Source organism: Periplaneta americana, chromosome 12, assembly GCF_040183065.1.
Source record: "Periplaneta americana isolate PAMFEO1 chromosome 12, P.americana_PAMFEO1_priV1, whole genome shotgun sequence".
Lineage (NCBI taxonomy): Eukaryota > Metazoa > Arthropoda > Insecta > Blattodea > Blattidae > Periplaneta > Periplaneta americana.
The window spans coordinates 122260717-122284124 of NC_091128.1; the positions used below are offsets into that span (position 1 = coordinate 122260717).

The 23408-nt window shown below is 35.0% G+C and overlaps 1 protein-coding gene across 6 annotated transcripts in view; it reads left to right on the forward strand.

The window, feature by feature from the left end:
* The window catches only part of LOC138710867 (uncharacterized), a 2470114-nt gene that overhangs the window by 575444 nt on the left and 1871262 nt on the right, over window positions 1-23408 (forward strand). For 3 of the 6 annotated variants that reach the window (XM_069842041.1, XM_069842042.1, XM_069842043.1), the window contains exon 1: window positions 20230-20457. The exons of 1 other annotated variant lie outside the window; for it this stretch is intronic. In XM_069842041.1, coding sequence (XP_069698142.1) covers window positions 20419-20457 — 39 coding nt within the window. In that variant the 5' untranslated portion in view covers window positions 20230-20418. Of the gene's footprint in view, window positions 1-20229; window positions 20458-23408 lie in introns of those variants that run through there. 2 more of the 6 variants (XM_069842038.1, XM_069842039.1) reach the window with 1 other exon arrangement.

Genomic DNA, 23408 nt, shown 5'->3' on the forward strand with positions numbered 1-23408 from the left:
TAGGACTAGTGTGGAGAGTTCCGGAGTAGAGATAAGGGCGAGCGGTCGGTAAAGGAATGCAGTACAGCTCAACTGTACTGGAAACACAACGCTATACCGCATGCGTGACATTCGATCGCTCTGACTGCAGGCAACAGACTAACCTGAACATCCCTTGGCGTGACTTGATGGATTCGCCTGACCCAGGCGCAGATAACTGGCGACTGTCAGGACTAAATAATCGTACTGTACCCCGAGAAAAACTCTTCAACGTCTTTATCCACCATAAATTCCTTCACGACCTGAACGGGGATTGAACACGACCCGCCTGGAGACGCGGCCGACTAGGCTGATACTATGGACCTCTTCATCATAATCAGTAGGGGCGGTTGTAATATCATGGTGAAACAAATGAAGACGCAGGGAAGCTTTACCGGAAATTCCCTCTTAGCCCTTGCAGCGTGTGCCGCGGCACGATGCTCAGCTGTCATGCGAACCCCCGCCGAGGCGTTGGTCACTTGGGAGGAGGGCGATGGAAAGGTCAGGCAGTCCGAATCCCAAATTCCCAATCCACGACGCCTCGTGGTCCAAATGTCAACATTTCAAGTGATGTGAGACCGGATTACAGTGCGGTCCAGCGTCGACGCTTCTAGCTTAAGAAGCTATCACGCTAATGAATGAGAATCGGAAAATTGTTGCGAGTGATACCACTGCACTGTGCCTTGTCTAATGACTTACTCGAGCTAATGGTTTTTATAACAGTGATTTGTTTTGAAAAATAAAATTAACGTAAATTAAGGATGTTCTTTTACTTATTCGTTAGATAATATACCTATATAAATAATGCTTACGTGTTAAAAATATTGAGTAAATAAATGAGAAATAAATAATTGTACATAATGAACAGTTAGTGATTGTATTATAATAAACAAATTAAATAATTATTGAATAATTAAGAGATAATAAATAATTCATAACATTCGAAAAGCGAAAGCAATGAGATGCACCATCGTCTTTACTTTTTAACTTCGATCTAGAATATGGCATTAGGAATGTTCAGGATAACAGACAGGGTTTGGAATTGAACGGGTTACAACAGCTTCTTCTCTATGCTGATAACGTGAATATGTTAGGAGAAAATCCACAAACGATTAGGAAGAACACGGAAATTTTACTTGAAGCAAGTAAAGCGATAGGTTTGGAAGTAAATCCCGAAAAGACTAAGTATATGATTATGTCTCGTGACCAGAATATTGTACGAAATGGAAATATAAAAATTGGAGATATATCCTTCGAAGAGGCGGAAAAATTCAAATTTCTTGGAGCAACAGTAACAAATATAAATGACACTCGGGACAAAATTAAACTCAGAATAAATGTGGAAAATGCCTGTTATTATTCGTTTGAGAAGTTTTTGTCATCTAGACAAAAATCTGAAAGTTAGAATTTATAAAACAGTTATATTACCGGTTGTTCTATATGGTTGTGAAACTTGGACTCTCACTTTGAGAGAGGAACAGAGATTAAGGGTGTCTGAGAATAAGGTTCTTAGGAAAATATTTGGGGCTAAAAGGGATGAAGTTACAGGATAATGCAGAAAGTTACACAACGCAGAACTGCACATGACATAATTAGGAACATTAAATCCAGACGTTTGAGATGGGCAGGGCATGTAGCACGTATGGGCGAATCCAGAAATGCATATAGAGTGTTAGTTGGGAGACCTGAGGGAAAAACATCTTTGGGGAGGCCGAGACATAAATGGGAGGATAATATTAAAATGGATTTGAGAGAGGTGGGATATGATGATAGAGAGTGGATTAATCTTGTACAGGATAGGGACCGATGGCGGGCTTATGTGATGGCGGCAATGAGCCTTCGGGTTCTTTAAAAGCCATTTGTAAGTAAGTAATTAAGTATTCGATAAGCGTTCGGGTTCGTGTCATACATGTAATAACATATTTTGTGTATCTTTTGTCATTACATTATTGTCACAGTTGAAACAAGACCTTCACATCACACTTTGTGCAAACTTGTCTTTCTTCACTTTAGCACGAGTAAGAAGAACGATAGAAAGAAAGAAAGAAAGAAAGAAAGAAAGAAAGAAAGAAAGAAAGAAACAAAGAAAAAATGAAGGAAGGAAGATAGGAAGAAAGAAAGAAAAAGCTCTCTTCCAATAGTGAACAAATACACTTAATAGTAGATGTACAGGATGAACCCTAAGTAGTGTCATTAATTTCAGAGGGTTGTTCTCTGAGATATTTCAAACAAAAAAGTTGATTCTTTATTGTTCTCTATACACTTTTAATACTTATATAATCACTGATTATCTTCATAACTTTTCACTGTGTTAATATGAGGAAATTACCTAGCTGACTAATTTCGAAGTGATATTCTTCATTGTCCGAAACCTAGTCCGACATGGAAGAATATCATTTCGAAATAGTCAGCCAGGTAATTTCATCATATTAACACAATGAAGAAGATGTAAAGTTAATCAGTGAGAAAAGTTTAATACAATTATTTTGTTCTTTTTTGCTTTCTTTTGAGATAAAAATTGTTTTATACGAAACATTTCGTAGCATGTTTTGGAAAAGTTATTGATATAATTCCCAATATGAGAGAGAGAGGGTATTATGATAGATCATAGCTGTCCAATTGTAACTCGTACGATGTAACCCTTGGCGTAAGCAACCCGCAGTGCATATTCTTTAAGATCGTTTTTCCTATTTTATGTGGAAAGTTATTGACCTTAGCAGAGCATCCTTGACGTGTAACATCTCCTGGTTCTATAGACGTTTGCACACCCATGTGATAGATAATAAATGATTGAAAGAATTTTAGTTTTGTCCTCTAAAAGTACAGAAATTTGTTCCGAACAAATGTAACTTTTTAAAATTCCCAGAGTTTACGGTACCTGTCATCAAAGCCTGCCGAGAGTTTTAATCATTTTGTCAATGTGTTTCCCACGGTTCCCACCCACATCTTTTGTCTTTATATTTTTTGCCGAACTCCTTATATCAATGTGGTAATAGATAGGTAGTATATCTGTGCATGATGCTACTTCACTTATTTTCCTTTATCTGCTATCCGAAGAAGTCCTGTTTATTAAAAGAAAAGAGACAAATTTTGTTGTCCTTCTAAGAACTCTCTGTAGACACTTTCCCAGAGGCGGCAACTTTGACTTTTACTGTACACTTCTATATTGTTCGTGATCATATTATGATCTGGTAGCGTAGAAATGTTAAAAGGATGGGATGAAATAATCAACTTCATTTCACAGTATAGTTCTGAATCGTTCAGTAAGAGTTTATAAGTAGTGATTTTGAAGTTAGTAAGATCGTGTATTAAAATAAAAGTTAAAGACGGCATGTATGCAAAAAAGAAGATCTTTGCATAGCAAGTAGGCCTATGATTAACTTGGTTTTTATTCCTTCAAAACTGCATAAATATATATATTTTGTGGTTGGATAGACCTAATTAAAAATATAGCAACGTTTTGAAGGATATGGTAGTATGTAACTTTTTAATTTACTTCCATGAAAATAATTTATTGTGCCGCATAGAAAATTGTGTAAAATATTAGTTTTTCTATGAGAAGTAAATTACATGTAACGGTAAAGCATTTTAACATATATGCAATTAATTAAACATCTACATGATTTTTAAACTGGAATATGTTTTAAAGACTCATATCAACAACATAGTCTAGGATCTTCTACCTATTCCTTCAGAAGATATATTATTCTTAATTTGATATATGATATATGATGTATATTTGATGTCAACATTTACATAGTCGGCCTGGGTAGCGTAGTCTGTATAGCGTTGGCCTTCTATGCCCGAGGTTGCTGGTTCGATCCCGGCCCAGGTCGGTGACATTTAAGTGTGCTTAAATGTGACAGGCTCATGTCAGCAGATTTACTGGCATGTAAAAGAACTCCTGCAGAACAAAATTCCGGCAGACTGGCGACGCTGATATAATCTTGGCAGTTGCGATAATTAAAAAAAAAAAAATCTATATCCATGTAATATGGATTTCACAATTTTGTATCCGGTGCCACAATTACATTCATCACAGATATACCTTTTGTAGACGCTCTTATAATTTAACTTTCGACCCCATTTAAATTGATCGTATTCCCTCCTTTAAAAGCTATCGACTTAATTTATATCATTCAAAATTGACACTTTTATATATTTTTCTTAATTAAAAATTTTAGAAAATTTAATATTAAAGGTAATGGTTAAGAAAAAAAATATATTCTTTTTGAAAAAATAGGTAAAAGATTCTAGACTATGTTGTTTATGTACTCTTTAAAACATTTCAGTAAAATAATCATGCAGATATTTAATTAATTTTATATTTTATAATGTAAATGCTTTAGAGTTGTAAAGAAAATTGTGCAAATTTGATATTATTTTCATAGGTAGTTATTAGCTACGTATTTTAATATTTCGAATAGTGTTCTATAAAGTGTAATGTATGTACCTATATTAAGCATGGAGAGTTTTGTTCATTTAACTTTTGTAGTAGCTCAGATATAAAAGAATGAATTTCACAGAATTGTTGTACTCCCCTTTAAAGGGTGGCCTTATGACATGCTGATCACTAGAGACCGGATTTTGAAGGGGAAATTTTTCATTCAAAAAATGACCAAAAAAGAAGAAAAAGAAAGTAAAGTTATAAAAAAAAGAACTTGAAAAAGGACTATATTACTCCCCAAAACACACTTCAGCACATTCATAGGGAAATACATGGCATACACAATCTTACATTTATCTCTTCACAACATAAGGAAAGTGTTGTATTTGATATAGTCAAAAAAGACTTCAAAAAGGACTATATTACTCCCTCAAAAGATGCTATTTTAATTGAAAACACACCAGCACATTCAGGGATACAGATAGCACACACAAGCTTATATTTTTCACTTCACAGCATAAGGAAAGTGTTGTATTTGATCACATTCAAAATTTCAATATGTTTCAATATGATTCTGCCTCTTTGAATGCAGAATATCTTTATAAACAGAAAATGACCGCTCAACATCAACTGAAACCAGTGGTGAAAATTTTCTTTTTATCCTGAACTCTAAATCAGCACACTTTATTAGTTTTTCATTGTCTGGAATCAGAAGAAGAACGATATTTATTTTCGCATGCTCAGGACGTTATAGGCCTATCGGAAAAATATAGAAAAATTATCTAAATGTTTGCGATATTCTGTCAAAAAAAAGGACCAAAATAAGAGATGTATAAAAAAAAGGGGAAAAAAGGAAATATGGATTAAAAAAGGGAGGAAAAAGTGAAGTCAAAACCACATAATTTGGTCGGTGGAAGATAGTTTTGAACATCGTAATTAATTATTTCATGTGTCGTGTTAAAATAAAAAAAAAGGATTCCCTTTAAAATCCGGTCTCTACTGATCACGTAACTAGGCAGGCCTTAGAAGAGTGTGGATAGAACGAGCCTAGCCTTTGAATGACGATGGAGATGGTGATGATAATGATGATGCTGCAAAGATTTGAAATATTACGTACTTTCTAATTCACGAACAATCGACACCATCTGTCCATGGTCAATAATGTGTGATTCTCAACACTACCTGAAGCAAAGTTTCACTTTTAGTGAATAGGAAAACGACGACGAAATTGTAGTAAGGCATAAGCAATGGAAACGTCGAGTATGATTGATGCAGTTCTTGAAATCAGCCGCAGTCGTGGGCTCCAAGTTACCCTACCTTCTCCCGGCGTCTGCTCAAAACAGGCCCGTGTTTTATCGATTAGACTTGCTGCAGCACAGTCGATTTCCGAGCAGAAGGCTAGTGTAAATAGCTGCCTCTGTAACGACGCGCCCCACAAATTCATGAATTTGATAGCACGCGCCGGAAACAAAGCCAAGAACTTGTTCCATCATCTGAAAAATTTTAACCACGGTAGGAAAATGTCGAAGTACGTCAGTGTGAACTTTACTAATTTTAACGTATTACTGCTTCGTTATCAGCTTTGTCTTCTAACTCTTGCGCTTTTTTTCCTTCTGCTTTCCTTTTCTTACTTTCTTACAACTTTAGTCTTTTCTGTCATTCTTCACCTTATTTCACTAAGGGGGGTTGTCACAATTACGAGATTTTCAGGAAAGGTAACAACGAAATGAAATTGACTGTGGACTACCGCATTATGTACGTGAAGAAAACTCTTAACCATAAAGGCGGTTGTCATGTTATCTAGGAGGCTGCCCATGAAAATAACATTATTGTGAATTCTGTAGTTGTAAGTTCATAATCGCCGATAGCACTCGAAGAATGATTTTCATCTCCTGCATTGTACGAACAGATCCTCGTAAACTATTGGGAGTATGACTACCAGCTTTTGTGGTCTGATAGAGAAGACTTTTCTTATTAAGAATCATTAAAAATCTGAAAAAAAAAAAAAAAAAAAAAAAGCAAAAATGGACACCCGCCCTTGGTGTAATAAGGTGCGATTTTTGTTCTTATTGTTTCTTACGCCTTGTTCGATTTCAACCTTGCAACATTATTGAATGTTTTCTGTTTAGGCTACAAACTTTTTCATAAGAAATAACAATCGACATCTTTTTACTGCTGAACACTGTGATCTTGTGTAATTGAATCCTGTTATTTTCTATACCGATGGTATGAATGACTGTATTCTCCTTTTTTTAGTACCCTACACTAACTAGATTCCTAGATATTTTTGACAGAGAAAATTATTAAAAGACACAATGGAATTGGCCGATCCGATAATCTGTCGAATACGAGTCTACTGTTTTAGCACTGAGCTAGGCTGTCTCTCTGTCTTCTCTTATTTTCGACAAATACAATTTCTTGGTTTTATGTTGAGCCACTTCAGGTGGGTTTAGTTTCATCAGGTGTAGACTCGGACACTTTGATTTTCGACAAATATAATTTCTTGGTTTCATGTTGAGCCACTTCAGGTGGGTTTAGTTTCTTCAGAAGTAGACTGGGACACTTTGATTTTCGACAAATATAATTTCTTGGTTTTATGTTGAGCCACTTCAGGTGGGTTTAGTTTCATCAGGTGTAGACTCGGACACTTTGATTTTCGACAAATACAATTTCTTGGTTTCATGTTGAGCCACTTCAGGTGGGTTTAGTTTCTTCAGAAGTAGACTGGGACATTTTGATTTTCGACAAATATAATTTCTTGGTTTTATGTTGAGCCACTTCAGGTGGGTTTAGGTTCTTCAGTAGACTCGGACACTTTGATTTCTTGGTTTTATGTTGAGTCACATCAGGTTGGATTTAGTTTCATCAGGTGTAGACTCGGACACTTTGATTTAGTATAAATTCCTTTCTTTCTTTCTTTCTTTCTTTCTTTCTTTCTTTCTTTCTTTCTTTCTTTCTTTCTTTCTTTCTTTCTTTCTTTCTTTCTTTCTTTCTTTCTTTCTTTCTTTCTTTCTTTCTTCCTTCCTTTCTTTCTTTCTTCCTTCCTTCCTTCCTTCTTTCTTTCTTTCTTTCTTTCTTTCTTTCTTTCTTTCTTTCTTTCTTTCTTTCTTTCTTTCTTTTTCACAAATTTCCGAAGCTTACAAGGAGTTTCAAATAATGCAATGTCTTGTTTTTCCCAGACATTTTATACTACAGTTTTGATAGAGTCTATGCCAATATAGGCTACGTAATATGCAACAAAGAGAACAGGTTGTAATTGACAGATCTCAATTTAAACACCTATATTTAGCTAACGTCAATTGTAAGGTTCTTGTACGTTAGTTACTTTTAGTCTCTTTAAACACAAAGTTTTATTAGCAAAACAAAGGAGCAGACATCATTGACATGATCTCAGATCTAATTATATGTTACAATTTCCGGCTTTTTACTGTTTCATTACATCCAGTTTGAATTTATCGACCATATTATACAGTGTTTCGTAACATGTGGTAGGCCTACCCACTTCAACAGTGGCTAAGTAACATGTATGTATGTATGTATGTATGTATGTATGTATGTATGTATGTATGTATGTATGTATGTATGTATGTATGTATGTATGTATGTATGTATGTATGTATGTATGTATGTATGTATGTATGTATGTATGTATGTATGTATGTATGTATGTATGTATGTATATACACTGCAAGTGGGCAAGCACCCGGTAGCAGTGGTATACACAATATAAACAATACGCAATAAAAAAACAATACACAATAAAAACAATGAAAATGTCGATATATGTTTATCTTATTTGTCCTTATTTCCGGGTTAAAGGTAGCTAAACTTTACACATGCGCTATCTCTTGAAATGTTTGCTAGGTATGCTATGGCTGGCCTGCGCGCTTTCCAGATCAAATCCATTGGACTTTTATTTGTGTCACTTAACACCTATTTATTCACAACCCATTCCCAACTTCGCAACGTGTCAACGTATCCAAGAAAGCTGCCAACTTATCCGACAAACACTTGATATTTTTTAAGAAATACGGTAGGTTCGGACACCCGAATGCAGGCTTGCCATTTTATGCGCTTCCTGTAACGGTAAACATTTCTAAATTAGTGACGTATAAACATGACTAAAATTTGGAATGAAGATCAAATGGGACAATTGCTTATCTGAACTTTTTTAATTTTTTTTTGTGTCTTCTGTAGTGTGATTATATTTAGGCTAATTCTTCGTCAATTTTACCTCCCCTTGTAATACCTGTTTCCAATTCAATGCGGTGTAGGGGAGGTATATATATTTTGAACACTAGACAGAAACGCATTACGGGTTTCCCTGGTCATGTGGTCAGCATGATACAGACCACCGTTGAGACAACACAGTACAGCAAAGACAAAGGACATACACTAAATCCCGTGGAAGGAAGATAAACCTCTTCCATTGTCCACGCCGGGAATCGAAACACGGATTATATGATGGGAAGCACATAATGTACGTACACTATCCACATAGCCAAACCGACGTTCTGTGTGATGATCTACTTTGATGGAAATGGTTTTATTGCATGATCATATATTTCTTACACGCAGTGAGGGAAGTGGAAAAAAACCAGAGACTGTATGCTACCCCAAGATTTTTCCCAGGTATACCCTGATTTCAAAAAGGCATACCCCCTCCCTTACAACATACACATGCATGATGTATACAATAAATTATTTTGTGCAGTCAGTAACGCGAATCTTTGAAGTTTACACAATACATTAAATTTCTTAATAACATAATTTCAAGTTAACTTCAGTTATTTACTAGATTATTTTTCAATGTCCATTGAGACAATCAATTTGCATACTAACTTCGGTTTCTGAAGAAAAATATTTGTAGAAATATCAGTCTCACAATTTTTATCCACAAAATACTGTCACTCAATGTAGCTTAGATCAGTGCTACCACACATACTATTAAAGTAAAGAAAAAAGTACCCTTCCTTCCTATGGTCAAATTAAATTCATCTATGCTAATGTCATAGACCTTGGGGGACGAAGTTTAATAAATCCTTATTCCTCTTTTATTGATGGAAAAATTACTCTTTATAACAAATAATAATTATTATACCTACATTGATGTAACATACGTTTACTTAAAAGAATAACGTGACATTTGGAAAAATATTTCATTTGATCTTGAACAGGCCATATGAGGGACATCCATGTTAATGACAAATTGCATATACTGTATAATATTATTTTTTTTCCTTTCTATTTTGCAGTAATTTTCAAAGATAACTTATGAGAAACTGAAGAGGTGTAGATTTTCTTTAGGGAAAATTGTTTAAAATTACTCTGCCAGCACATTAAACAGTTTTTAGGAGCTGAGATATGAAACTGTCCCCCCATTTGTAGAATCACCCACATAGTTTTTCAGATAGTCAACTGAAGGGTTTTCATCAGTAGGATTGGACTTTGAATTTCCAGCAACCTTGTGATATTGTATTGTATTTATTAACATTCCATGGTATTCATACATGCTTACAGCTAGAATATGGAACAAGTCAAAAAAATTAATACTATTATAACATCTTAATTTAAAGTCACAGTCTAGATGAAATATATACAGACGAGATTTACAATATAGTCTACTAGTACAACACATAGTTTTAGTATCAATTTCATGAAGTGTTATTGAATGTCATGAATTCACCTACAGAATAGAAGGCGTGAGAAATTAGGTGCTTCTTTAATTTGGCCCTAAATAATTTTATGTTTTGAGTTTCATTTTTTATATCGATAGGCAGGCTATTAAAAATTTTTACTGCCATATAACGCACTCCTTTTTGATAGCACGATAGACTTTCCGATGGAGTATGAAAGTCATTTTTTTGGCTTGTATTTATGCTATGAACTGTTGAATTAGTTACAAAGTTTTCACGATTACATACGAGGAAAATTATTAATGAAAAGATATACTGGCAAGCCGTGGGCGTTATTTGTAGTTTTTTGAAAATAGTCCTACACGATTCCCTAGATTTGGCTCCTACTATTATTCTAATTACTCTTTTTTGTAATAGAAATATATTGTTACTATCTGTGGAATTTCACCAGAATATTATTCCAAAACTCATTACCGAGTGGAAGTATGCAAAGTATATTGTTTTTAAGTTATTGATATTTACTATCTTTTGCATAGATTTAATAGCAAAACAAGCTGAATTTAGTTTGGGGGTAATTTCTTTAATATAATTTTTCCAATTTAACACATTATCGATTTTAAGCCAAGAAATTTGGTTGTTGTTGTTTCTAATAGGGATCTATTATTAATTATTGCGCTAGAAATTTTCGACGTTGAATTTGGACAGGATTTAAATTGAATTATGTTAGTTTGTTGCAATTTTATACTAATTTATTGACTGAGAACCAGTCACATATTTTGAAGAGAAGAGAAGTTTTAGTAGACAAAGTTATGGAGTGGTTTACCATGAGTACTTCGACTTTTTACTGTCATTCACATGTTTTAAATGACGAAATACTTATTAAGTACTTACGTAATTGTTTTCTAGTGATCTTGAAGGAAACCCCAAGTGTCAAAGAGCAGTTAATGTGCTGTGAATAATTTATTGCCGCACTCTACTCTATTAATCACGAATTAAGTACTAAAAATAATTGTGAAATAATGATATTTAGTAATAATAAAGGAACATTTAATTTTATAAAAATACGACACATTACTGTAAAATAAAAGTTTCTTTATGTTACGGATTTCAATTGCAGGCAATTCAGCATTAAAACCCAGCCGCTGTGTGCCGTAATGAATGCAGTTGGTTCGGCTTTAAGTTGTTTGTAGAGAGCGTTGCATGCAAAACAAAGGAAGCCGGATCTAGCCGCACGATGAAACTGTTTTGTGTGGCTGACAGTGGACAGGCACCAAATGGGGACACCCGGAAATAGTACCTAGTTACTCCAATAATTATATGAATTGAAACGTAAGTGCATACTGTTGGTATCCATTATCATACTGCATCCCTCATCCCCTTCCACCCACTCTTATATTATTTGCAGTCAGTGGGTCGAAACTCGCATCTCGAAAACCAATCAGCAGTCCTTTTGAAAAGCGATTCCATCATTGGAGGCGATACAATCAATACGTACAAAAACACTTCAAAGGGGATTTCACGGTTTACAAGCTAGTAGCTAAATATAAATCCTTTTGATAATTTCCAAGTACCGCCAATGAATTGAAACACGCATTTGAATGAGATTTCATGATTAATACTCACTTCACTTAATCATGCGGCCTTTGAGGGATCAATATCATGTAAAACGTCCCCGCTGTTAAATTGAGTTAAGTTTTATGATTTCCAGCACTGGAACCGGTACGGGGTAGACAATTTTTCTGAGATTGATTAGTCTGGCCTGCTATTTAATATCTCTGTATAAACTACGAAAAAATGTATATGAATTAAAAACGTTTGTGTCATTAGGAATGAAATACTCCGCTATTTAATGATGTCCCATCTGTAAAATATGACTGTAACTAAGACGTTAATAAGAAATATTTGTATTTTTTATTAAGCTATACTGGGTATGAAGTCATGCTACAAGAACATACTCTTAGAGAATTTGACGAAAATGTGTTTTCCAATATTCCTGGCTGAGATATATAGGGTAAAGGTTGGTAATATTGTGATACAAGTAATATTATGACAGTATATTTTGAGAATTTTTTACAATTTTACTGAGCGAGAGAAGGACCGGTTTTGTGCAGAAACTTGTTCACAAACATTTTTTCTTAATACGTTGACATATAAACCGATCTTCCTCTCGCTCAGTAAAAGTGTAAAAAATTATCAAAAAGAACTATCATGATATTATTAGTATCACAATAATTCCAACCTTTACCCTAATTTCTTTTTACCATGTGTAGGAGCACACTCGATTTTTTGAGCTATTAGAATGTTATTCATACTAAACTTATGCTTGTTAAGTCTGTTTTTTGAAAAAGTATGTCTAGGGTATATATGAACTTTAAATACCGTGAATTTAGATAACATATATTAGCTTCTTTGAATTGCTTGAGGGAAATCAACACAATATAGAAATATACTCTAAATAGACATGCACATTTCTCATTCTTAGTTTTCTTAGTTGTTTGGGGGGAGGGTTTGGTAGACTAGTAAATAACTTGGTAACACGATAGTAACTAGATTTTCATTTCCTTCAAAGGACTAAATACGGTAATTGAAATAATAATAATAAATAATCAGTGGCACTACAGCCCATGAAGGGGCAACACCTACCAGCCGGCTGCTGGCCTCACGGCCACATGTCAAAGCAGAGGTGGACGATCATCCAACCAGAATGGAGGTATCGTGTGGTTAGCACGATGAGCCTCCCAGTCGTTATAGCTGGTTTGCGTAACCGGATTTCGTTACCTATCGTAGCTCCCCAAGTGCATCATAGGTCCCATAAACTGGTCGATATTTCATGAGAAAATTTCTTCCCCCATGAGGACTCGAACCAAAGCGCATTCCGTAAAGAGAGTGCTAGGCAGGATGGCTTAGACCACGACGCCACGGAAATAATTGAAATATTTGTATTAATAAATAGGAAATAAATAAACACATATAGCCTATGAGTAAATAAAAAAGTAGGCCTAAGTTATATACTTTCCATCTAAATACCTGAATCTGTATTGTTATTTTTACATTATTAACGCGTGTTTATGTTTATGAATCTATTGTTATAATTTTACTTTCAATCTTAGTTATGTACAAAAAAAAAATCTATGATTTTTTTTTTACTTTTATTTTACTTTTACTCTTAGAAATTAGCTAAGAATATTGGTGTCTTAACTAAAACAAGATATTAAAGAGTAGTATGTAAGCGAATAAAACCTTTTTCATTATCAACGTGATGTCTTGCCAGACAAACAGTCACGTTACCATGGAAATATTTCACAGCATGTTATGCCTTATTCTGCTTCATACTCCTTTATATTTACATCTAATTATTATTTCGGTGGTAACTTCCGGGCTGAATTTTTTTGAAGTAATCATGACGTATTAGTTGCTCTTTTTAAAATACTGAAAATGATTAATAATTTATAACACCTTTTACAATTTTTTTCAACGTAAATATTAATTTTTTTGGTTCTACAGAATATATCTCTTATGGTAATAATGGTTATTAGAGGAGAACGTTCTCAAGACTTACGAGGTTTCGCACTATCCCCAACGCTATGTACTGTCACTAAACAAAAGTACCCAGCTCAGAGTATGATATATAGTAATCTCAAATATCTGTCTAATTTTGTTGTTTCATTAATCGTAATTTTTGCAGCTATTGTCAAATGTTCACCAATGAGTTTCTTCTTGCAGGAGGCATGGCTATGCCGGCCAATGAAATACCTAAACTATATGAAATTAATAAATTAAATATCTCATATGTATCTTCTTTTTATAAACTCATTTTTAAAGTGAAACACTTATGCATTTGACATTCGAGAAATCTGGCCACGCTTTCTGATAATACAATGACGTCGTTAATTTTATTGCATTAGGCCTTGGGAAACACCAGCAGTTTATAAATTGGGTAGAACCTCTATTTATATATAAAGAATTTAAGTGGGCCTACAGAATTAGTGATCTTCATACTCTTTACACGTATTTATTGATATATATTTTTCTTGGACTTACGATATTTCATATATCAAATGGGCCCTAATTAGTTATTTTTATTGTAGACATTCATTTAAATTATATTAATGTCTAGTGAAAAAAAACAGTAGGACCATTGACGTTGACTAGCGGATTTTGATCCGATGACGCGTTCGGGTGTCGGTTAGAATCCCTCTTAGCCTGATCACCAGGTTGGATTTTTTTCCAAGATTTTCTTCATCTCGAGTCCACTGCAGTGGAATAACGGTTAGCATGATTGACCGTGAAACGAGTGGACCTGGGTTCAAATCCTTGTTGGGACAAGTTATCTGGTTGACATTTTTTCCGGGGTTTTCCCTCAACCCATTAAGAGAAAATGCTGGGTAACTTTCGGCACTTTACCCTGGACTCATTTCGCCGGCATTATTACCTTCATATCATTCAGACGCTAGATAACCACAGCAGTTGATAAAGCGTCGTAAAGTAACCGACTAAAAAATTCTTTATCTGTGAGGCAAATATCAGGTAATCCGATCTTAAATATTCGAACTTATCTCCCAAAAAATACGACATCGCCATTAGAGATTTCTTCGAGACTAAATAACAGTACAATTGAAGGGTTCAGAACCACACTGGGCCAAGCGCCATTTACTAAAACCGTAGAAAACAAGGATTAAAATGAAGTTATCGCCATAATTCAATGGAAACATATAGCAAGTAATGTAAAGTATACACATTAAAACTAAATGATATGTCAATCTTCATTAAACTATGGTATTCACTTAACTTTGACCCTTGCTTTCCCCGTTTTTAATAAATGGCGCTTGGCCCACTATGGCTCTGAACCCTTCAATTGATGTAATGCTATTAAATAACCAATAGAAAGCCACTACTCATAGTTGTAACGTAATTTTTGCTTGAATTATCCATATGGAGATAGGTAGACCTAATATCGGTAGGCTAGTATAAAAAATTGGCAATTTTTTAAAAATGGAATGAAGTAAGAAATACCTTGTCATATCTTTACCCCTTTTTCTCTTTGAAGTAAAGGTGATTAAGACAATTTGATAACTTTCATCAATCATATTTTTAGACTTATGAAATGTAGAGTGAGTTACTGAGTTGAAATTTAATACTGAGTTAAAGCGTATATATAGGTCTATGCAGTAGTCTATATATATAATTTATTGGGACATATAGACACATCTATATATGAAAGACTATCCCATAAAATTCGTTTCCTTTCGGAAACCACTCTAAAAGTAGCTACATTAAAAATCGCTGTGTTGGCTATAGTCCATTATCAGCAAAGTACGAAACTATACAATTACGTATAATACAATTATGCCCGGAACAACCGATGATTTGTTTTTGTTCAGGAATATCTGATAGGCAGGTTATCGTCAAAAAGCAATTTTATACTCGAATAAATATATTCAGACACAAAAGGAACTGGATAATGAATTGAATGTTGGAGTAGGATAAATTATAGGAAAGATCAATCACGTTGTTTATCCCAAAAGTCAAAGACTGCCATCATTTGTTATTTAAAAACTGTAGTCACTTTTTTGAAAGTACATTACTAAGTATTCAAGATGTGTTTGCGTTTTACACAGAAATTGAACAGAATAAATGTAATATAATTACTGAGAATGGAAATTTTTAATGTTGTTAAAATTTGGGTTTATGTATTGATCTGAAAGAGAAAGAAAGCAACTGTGCGCTATTAAGAAGAGGTATACATTAGATTTTCCATTGCTTGTAATAAATAAGGAATTATCGACGTTTCGAAGATTGGCTTTATTTTTGTCTTCAGATGAAAAAAAGGGCTGATAAGGATAGCCTGTTCTTTGGGATCGTTATAAACAGCTATTCTGCTGTAACTATAGTTTTTCAATTTTGTACGAGGGAGAGTTAAAAAGTAACCTTTTAATAATTGTTTTATTTATTGAATATGTACAATAAGACTACAAACACTTTATCACTTTTCAACTTAGACCCCACTACGTTCAATGCAGGTGTTCCTGTTATGCTGTATTAAAAATGATGAAGTTTTGTTGTCTTATTGTACATATTCAATTAGTGAAACAATTATTAAGGTTACTTTTTCTATTCTCTCTTGTGTATTTATTTACAAGAAAATATTCACATTTTGCAACAAACGTACTTAATTTAAACAATTTGAAACCCAGCAGTTCTTCTGGATATAGCCTACGTCGTCGGTGTTCAAGTTTGGACAGTTCAATCTATGGCATCATCAGGATTTTTAACAAAAGTCAAACTTTTAGTAATACTCTTTATTAAACACAATGTGTACAACTTTTAAGCCCTTTTTATTTGTTCTAAAGGCCTGACTCGGGACCTTGCTGACTGAGGGTGATTATAATGTATTGGTAGAATGATGATAATTCTGAGGGGAAACGGGATAATCCCGGGAAAATGTCCTCATGCCCTCTTTGTCCACCCAAGTAGCGGAAATCCCTTGTGTTGTGGTTCGTGATGGCTCAAGATCACTATTGAAGTCAGTCTAAGACAAACCCAAGACTAGTCTTTCTAGAAGGCAGTGAAGTCTCCACGTAACTAGAGATAGAGGAAGACGTACTTATCGGCCGGGACATGGAGCATCCAATGTCAATGTCAATAGGGAGTGGGAGGAGGAACATTTAAAAGATACGCGAAAAGCACCTTATTCTCAAACAACCTTAACCTATGTTCCTCTCTCAAAGTGAGAGTCCAAGTTTCACAACCATAAAGAACAACCGGCAATATAACTGTTTTATAAATTCTAACTTTCAGATTTTTAGACAGCAGACTGGGTGATAAAAGCTTTTCAACCGAATAATAACAGGCATTTCCCATATGTATTCTTTGTTTAATTTCCTCCCGAGTATCATTTATATTTGTTACTGTTGCCCCCCAGGTAATTGAATTTTTCCACCTCTTCAAAAGATAAATTTCCAATTTTTATATTTCCATTTCGTATAATATTCTGGTCACGCGACATAATCATATACTTTGTCTTTTCGGGATTTACTTCCAAACCTATATCTTTACTTGCTTCAAGTAAAATTTCCGTCTTTTCCCTAATCGTTTGTGGATTTTCTCCTAACATATTCACGTCATCCGCATAGACAAGCAGCTGATGTAATCAGTTCAATTTCAAACCCTCTCTGTTATCCTGGACTTTCCTAATGGCATACTCTAGAGCAAAGTTAAAAAATAAAGGTGATAGTGCATCTCCTTTCTTTAGCCCACATTGAATTGGAAACACATCTGACAGAAATAGACCTATACGGACTCTGCTGTACGTTTCACTAAGGCCCATTTTAATTAATTTTTTAGATTTAGATTTTAGATTTATTTATTTAACCTGGTAGAGATAAGGCCGTCAGGCCTTCTGTGCCCCTCTACCAGGGGATTACAACTATAACATGAACAATAAGATTACAATTAATATTAAATTTACAATTACAATTACAATAAAAATTAAAGTACGACAAGAATACCTGATTAATGAAAGCTAGGCATTTTATCATAGAAGTTAAGAACAAAGAATATTTTTGTATTTACTAAATTACAAATTAAACCTACAATAACAAAATTCTATAGTGATGAAATTACCGGATATTGAGATATTTTGTGGTAGATTAAAAGAACTATTTACAAGAAACCATGTCTGAACGAGTCTCAATTACTGACCAAGTGCCTAGTAAGTTTGCGTTTGAATTGAATTTTATTTCGACAGTCCCTGATGCTAGCAGGTAACGAATTCCAGAGTCTTGGCAGGGCTATTGTGAAAGAGGATGAGTATGAGGAGGTGCGATGGGATGGTATTGTTAGTATTGTTTCATGGCGAGAGCGTGTGTTCAGATTGTGGTGGGAAGAAAGGTAAGTGAAGCGAGACGACAGGTACGAAGGAATAGAAGAGTTCAAGATTTCGAAGAGAAAGAGAAGTGAATGTAAATTTCTTTTCTTATCTAGTTTAAGCCAACCTATTGCTTCCAGGGATGGGGTAATATGATCATATTTACGAACATTGCTTACAAAACGTACACACAAATTATGAGCACGTTGAAAATTATGAGCACGTTAATCGAACTAGTTTCTTGGGAATACCAAATTCAATAAGAACATCATATAAAACTTCTCTCTTAACCGAGTCATATGCCTTTTTGAAATCTATGAATAACTGATGTACTGTACCCTTATACTCCCATAATAATAATAATAATAATAATAATAATAATAATAATAATAATAATAATAATAATAATAATAATGTTTTAAAGCTGTATTAATTCTCATTCTCGCCTCATACACTTTTACGAGTAGACCCAAATTGTTCGACCCAACGTAGTTGTGATTCTCTTTCTTTTGCCTGGCGGTCTATATCTTATGCTATTGTCATTTTGGTCAGTAGTTGACGAGATATTAGGCCTAATACTTACTTACTTACTTACTGGCTTTTAAGGAACCCGGAGGTTCATTGCCGCCCTCACATAAGCCCGCCATTGGTCCCTATCCTGAGCAAGAGTAATCCAGTCTCTACCATCATATCCCACATCCCTCAAGTCCATTTTAATATTATCTTCCCACCTACGTCTCGGCCTCTCCAAACGTCTTTTTCCCTCCGGCCTCCCAACTAACACTCTATATGCATTTCTGGATTCGCCCATACGTGCTACATGTCCTGCCCATCTCAAACGTCTGGATTTTATGTATATTAGGCCTAATAATAATAATAATAATAATAATAATAATAATAAAAATAATAATATTTCAAAACTGTATTAATTCTCATTCTCGCCTCATACAGGTTTACGAGTAGGCCCAAATTGTTCGACCCAACGTACGAGTATTTTTTATTCTTTTTCTTTTGCCTGACTATCTATATCTTATGTTATTGTCATTTGAGTCAGTAGTTGACGGGATAGTAGGCCTAATAATAATAATAATAATAATAATAATAATAATAATAATAATAATAATAATAATAATAATAATAATAATAATAATAATTCATCATTGAAACCAGTAGTCCATAAGGGCCAATAATTAAACTGCACTGAAGCAACTTAAAATATGCCCACATAATTTTTATTTTCTTTCGTTACTGTAGTGAGGTGAAATCGAAAGGTCGCCTGTGCGGAATAACGTTATTATTTGCCTATACATAACTCACGTGACTGCGACAATACGCACTTGACACGTTAAGCGAATGTGTCCGGAATTTGGAGCGCACGAATTCACAGAGCGGCTGTTAGCACACAACTCTGCAGTCCGGCTGGCGTGACAAATTGTCGGCCCAATGGCGTATGAAATTTCGAGGGTTCGAATCTCTAGAAGGAAACCGCTATTGTAATCCATTGAATGAGGCGCCTCCCACGGCACTTAAATATGTATAAATAGATTAATTTGTAGAGGGGCTTTATTGCGATAGGGTGATAACTTTTTCTCCCCCCACCGCCACCGCTGCCGGATACCTATGCAGTTGTGGAAACAGTGTACTATAGTTGGTGTCTTTTGTAATAGCTCGGCGCTCTGTGTATGTGTTTGTGGGCCTAATAATATCACGACTCTACTTTTGCGGGCTCCGGGTGTATGTGTGCCGAGGAACAATGGCCATCATCGGGGTGGCACAATGGGAAACAATGGCGGCCATTGTGTTGTTGTATCTGACTCTATTCTCCCAACTTCTTGTAGCTTGCACATTAAACTTGAATATCGCCCTTCCATACCCTTCCTCACCTCGCCCCCGCTAGTCCCACTTCTCTCCTCTTTCATCCCTCGACATAATAATGCATGCATGGTTCGGTTTGTGTGTGTGTATGTATGTGAGGTGTGTGTATGTATGGCTGGTACTCTGCTGGCTCTAGTATTATAGCATATACTGGGTTTGGGAACAAAATATACTTCATTTGAGCAAACGCCCCGCGCGTACAATAGTTGACTGACATTTTCAGATAGGCTATTGTTGTGTGTGTATGTGTATGTTCATACGCTTTTGCCTTTGGTAGTAGGGGCTCTCTCAGTACTTTAGTTTTACTGCTGATGCTGGCAAGTGGAGGCGAGTTCGCTGATGCGATGCTGCCGGTATCTCCTGGCTTCTAGCAACCTGCTACACAGTATTTGTTATTATAGCGGCCAGAGACGTGTGGACATTTCTGTGTGTGTGCTTGCCTGAGGGGCTATCTCTCTTAACACGTGCAGTGGTGGCAGATGTGGAGGTGGTGGTGGTGGTGGTGGTAGTGATGGTGGTTGTGGTGGTGGTGGTGAACGTCTGTCCCGTCCTCTCTCTGGTTGGACATCGCTTCCCCCCTCCCATGACATAAGCAACAGTCACAAGGTCCCGGATTCAAGCTCTGGATTGTTAGGATGTCATCTTCTAGTTCCGGTTGTCGACAGGTGGTAAAGGTACAGTCCAACAGGTTAGACAGCTTAATATACGAAGCAGGTTGTCGCCGAGTACAATGGATTAATAACAGTAATAATAACAGACTATTGTCATAAATTTGCCCATGTATTCATGGTTTTCCTCAGTCTAATACCGTTACGATCTCTCATCTTCGATAACGGTTCATACAATATTTATCTTTTGATTTCCTTGTTTTCATACTTCGTCTGATTTCAATATTAATAAAACTGTTCTTTTACGCTATCAGTTAACATAATTTGAGAAATTGTTTGCTACTAAATCTCATATTTGAAATTCTTAATTATAAATAAATCGTAGGCTCTAAATATTAGTAACATATAATTTGGTATGAAATATTATAAAACAGTGTAGGTTGTTAGTGTGAGGCAGTTATTTTATTAAATTCAAAAGTAACGTTGATTGAATAAGCCTATATTATAGCAAATTCATGCTGGCCTTCTATGCCCAAGTTTGCGGGTTCGATCCCGGGCCAGGTCGATGGCATTTAAGTGTGCTTAATTGCGACAGGCTTATGTCAGTAGATTTACTGGCATGTAAAAGAACTCCTGCGGGACAAAATTCCGGCACATCCGGCGACGCCGAAATAACCTCTGCAGTTGTGAGCGTCGTTAAATAAAATATAACATAGCAAATTCATCACCCTAAGTGGCCTGCTTTGATTATGTTGAAGTTAAGGTTTAGGCGTAGTAGGCCTATAAGTAGGAAATTATTCTAAATTAAGAACAACGCATAGGCCTACACGATATCCATTGTCACTTAATATGAGCTTCAATAATAATAATAATAATAATAATAATAATAATAATAATAATAATAATAATAATAATAACAATAATAATAGTCAAAAACTAATGAATGAACTATGGCAGCATTTGACATTTGTTCTTATCTTGATGTCGTAGCGATGTATTCATGTATTATTATTTTTAATGCTTATGGAGTGGGTTTTCTGCCATTACTTAATTTTCGAGTAAAGTATAGGCCTACAAGAAATAATGCAAGACGAAAATATAAACATTGTTACATGAGAATTTTATTTGCTTAAGAGATGTGAATTAACTATTTTATTGACAATAAAGAAATTCTGTTGTGAACTAAAGTCAAGAATATGCTGTGTCTTTGTAATCTTATGCCTCATATAAAATCTAAATATACTATGTTACTGGAGTATAACATACCTTTGGACTCGTGACGTTTCCAACGAAAATCACATGTTATCTTATGAGGAGAACTGTGAAAATCAATTAGGGAATCGAGAAGTTGAAATGTAGGCCTAATTAATTATCAAGTACATGAATTTTATTGACATTTATTTCTGGTCTTAAAAATTATGTTAGGTTATAATCTTTTCTTAATAAATTCGACTTCATTAACTATTCATGAATATGTTTATACATACGTTGGTATAATACTGAGCAATATAATTCTAATTGTATTGGTGTCATGTAACTAGATAGGAAAACGTATGGCACCCTAACTTGGTTAACAGTTGGTTTTATTCTCCTACGTATGTAACCTATTGTGATTAAAGAAATCGGCTTTGTTCCCTTTCTCCTCAGTCTCTTCTACTTTTTCCTTCCCAATTTCCTCTTTCTTCTCTTCTTCTGCCGCTTTCTCCATCTTCTTTTTGTGTCACCTGTCGTTCTAGTTTCAGAGTTTGGTCCAATATAGTTCTGGGGTTTCCATTGATTCCTAGCTCCGTAAGATTTATTTCCTCGGGTATCCGATGATAAGTTATTGATGCTCTGAAAATAATAGAATTTCAGTATTTTTAAGACATACGAAGGATGAGGCGTAAGTCATGGGAACTATTTTTTTCAAACCTAAGGAATTGTATGACGAGATGGCATATGTTGTATGTCTTATAGTGTCCGTAGTATATGGTCACATCGGTAGATTGCAGTGTGATGTATGGTTATCGCGTAGAGAGCAATTTGAATTCAGTCGTGAGTCGACCACCGTGTCATGCGCCCATAAAACGAGTACTTGTTCGCATCGCTACGGAGATGGCGGTGTGATATGGTTATAGCACAAGGAGCGACGTTACGCGTAATGCGTAATGCAGTTGTGAGTCGACAGTCATGCAGAATGAATGTGACTCGATGGGTTTTTAGGGTGGGTATGTGTGCTGTAATGCTATTCTAACTACCGTAATAAACACGAATAGCTTGATGCTGTGTCGTTTATGGATGTTTGATCCCTACCTTACGCTCTCTACTGTTATACATCCTGTCCTTTTATTTCAATATTTAAAAATTTCGAACCGCGCCCGCATTTTCACAAAAATAAACAGTTGCCATGATTGTAAATATTGTTTATTCTTAACATGAATGAAATAAATACCTATTTTAAATATTTCCTAAATAAATATTCAGAATGTATTATTTCTTGCAGTTCTAAAGTGAAACAAAAAAAACATGACCGCCACCTATGATGATGATGATGATGTTGATGATACTAATAATAATAATAATAATAATAATAATAATAATAATAATAATAGTAATAATTATTATTCTTATTATTGTTATTATTATTATTATTTTACAGGAGAATGGAGACAGTTACACAACGCAAAACTGCATGCATTTTATTCTTCACCTGACATAATTAGGAATGTTAAATCCAGACGTTTGAGATGGGCAGGGCATGTAGCACGTATGAGTGAATCCAGAAATGCTTACAGAGTGTTAGTTGGGAGGCCGGAGGGAATAAGATCTTTGAGGAGGCCGAGACGTAAATGGGAGAATAATGCTGTATTAAAATGGATTTGAGGGAGGTGGGGTAACATGGTAGAGACTGGATTAATGTTGCTCAAGATAGGGACTGATGCGGTGGCGGGCTTTTGTGAGGGCGGCAATGAACCTCCGGGTTTTTTAAAGCCATAAGTATTATTATTATTATTATTATTATTATTATTATTATTATT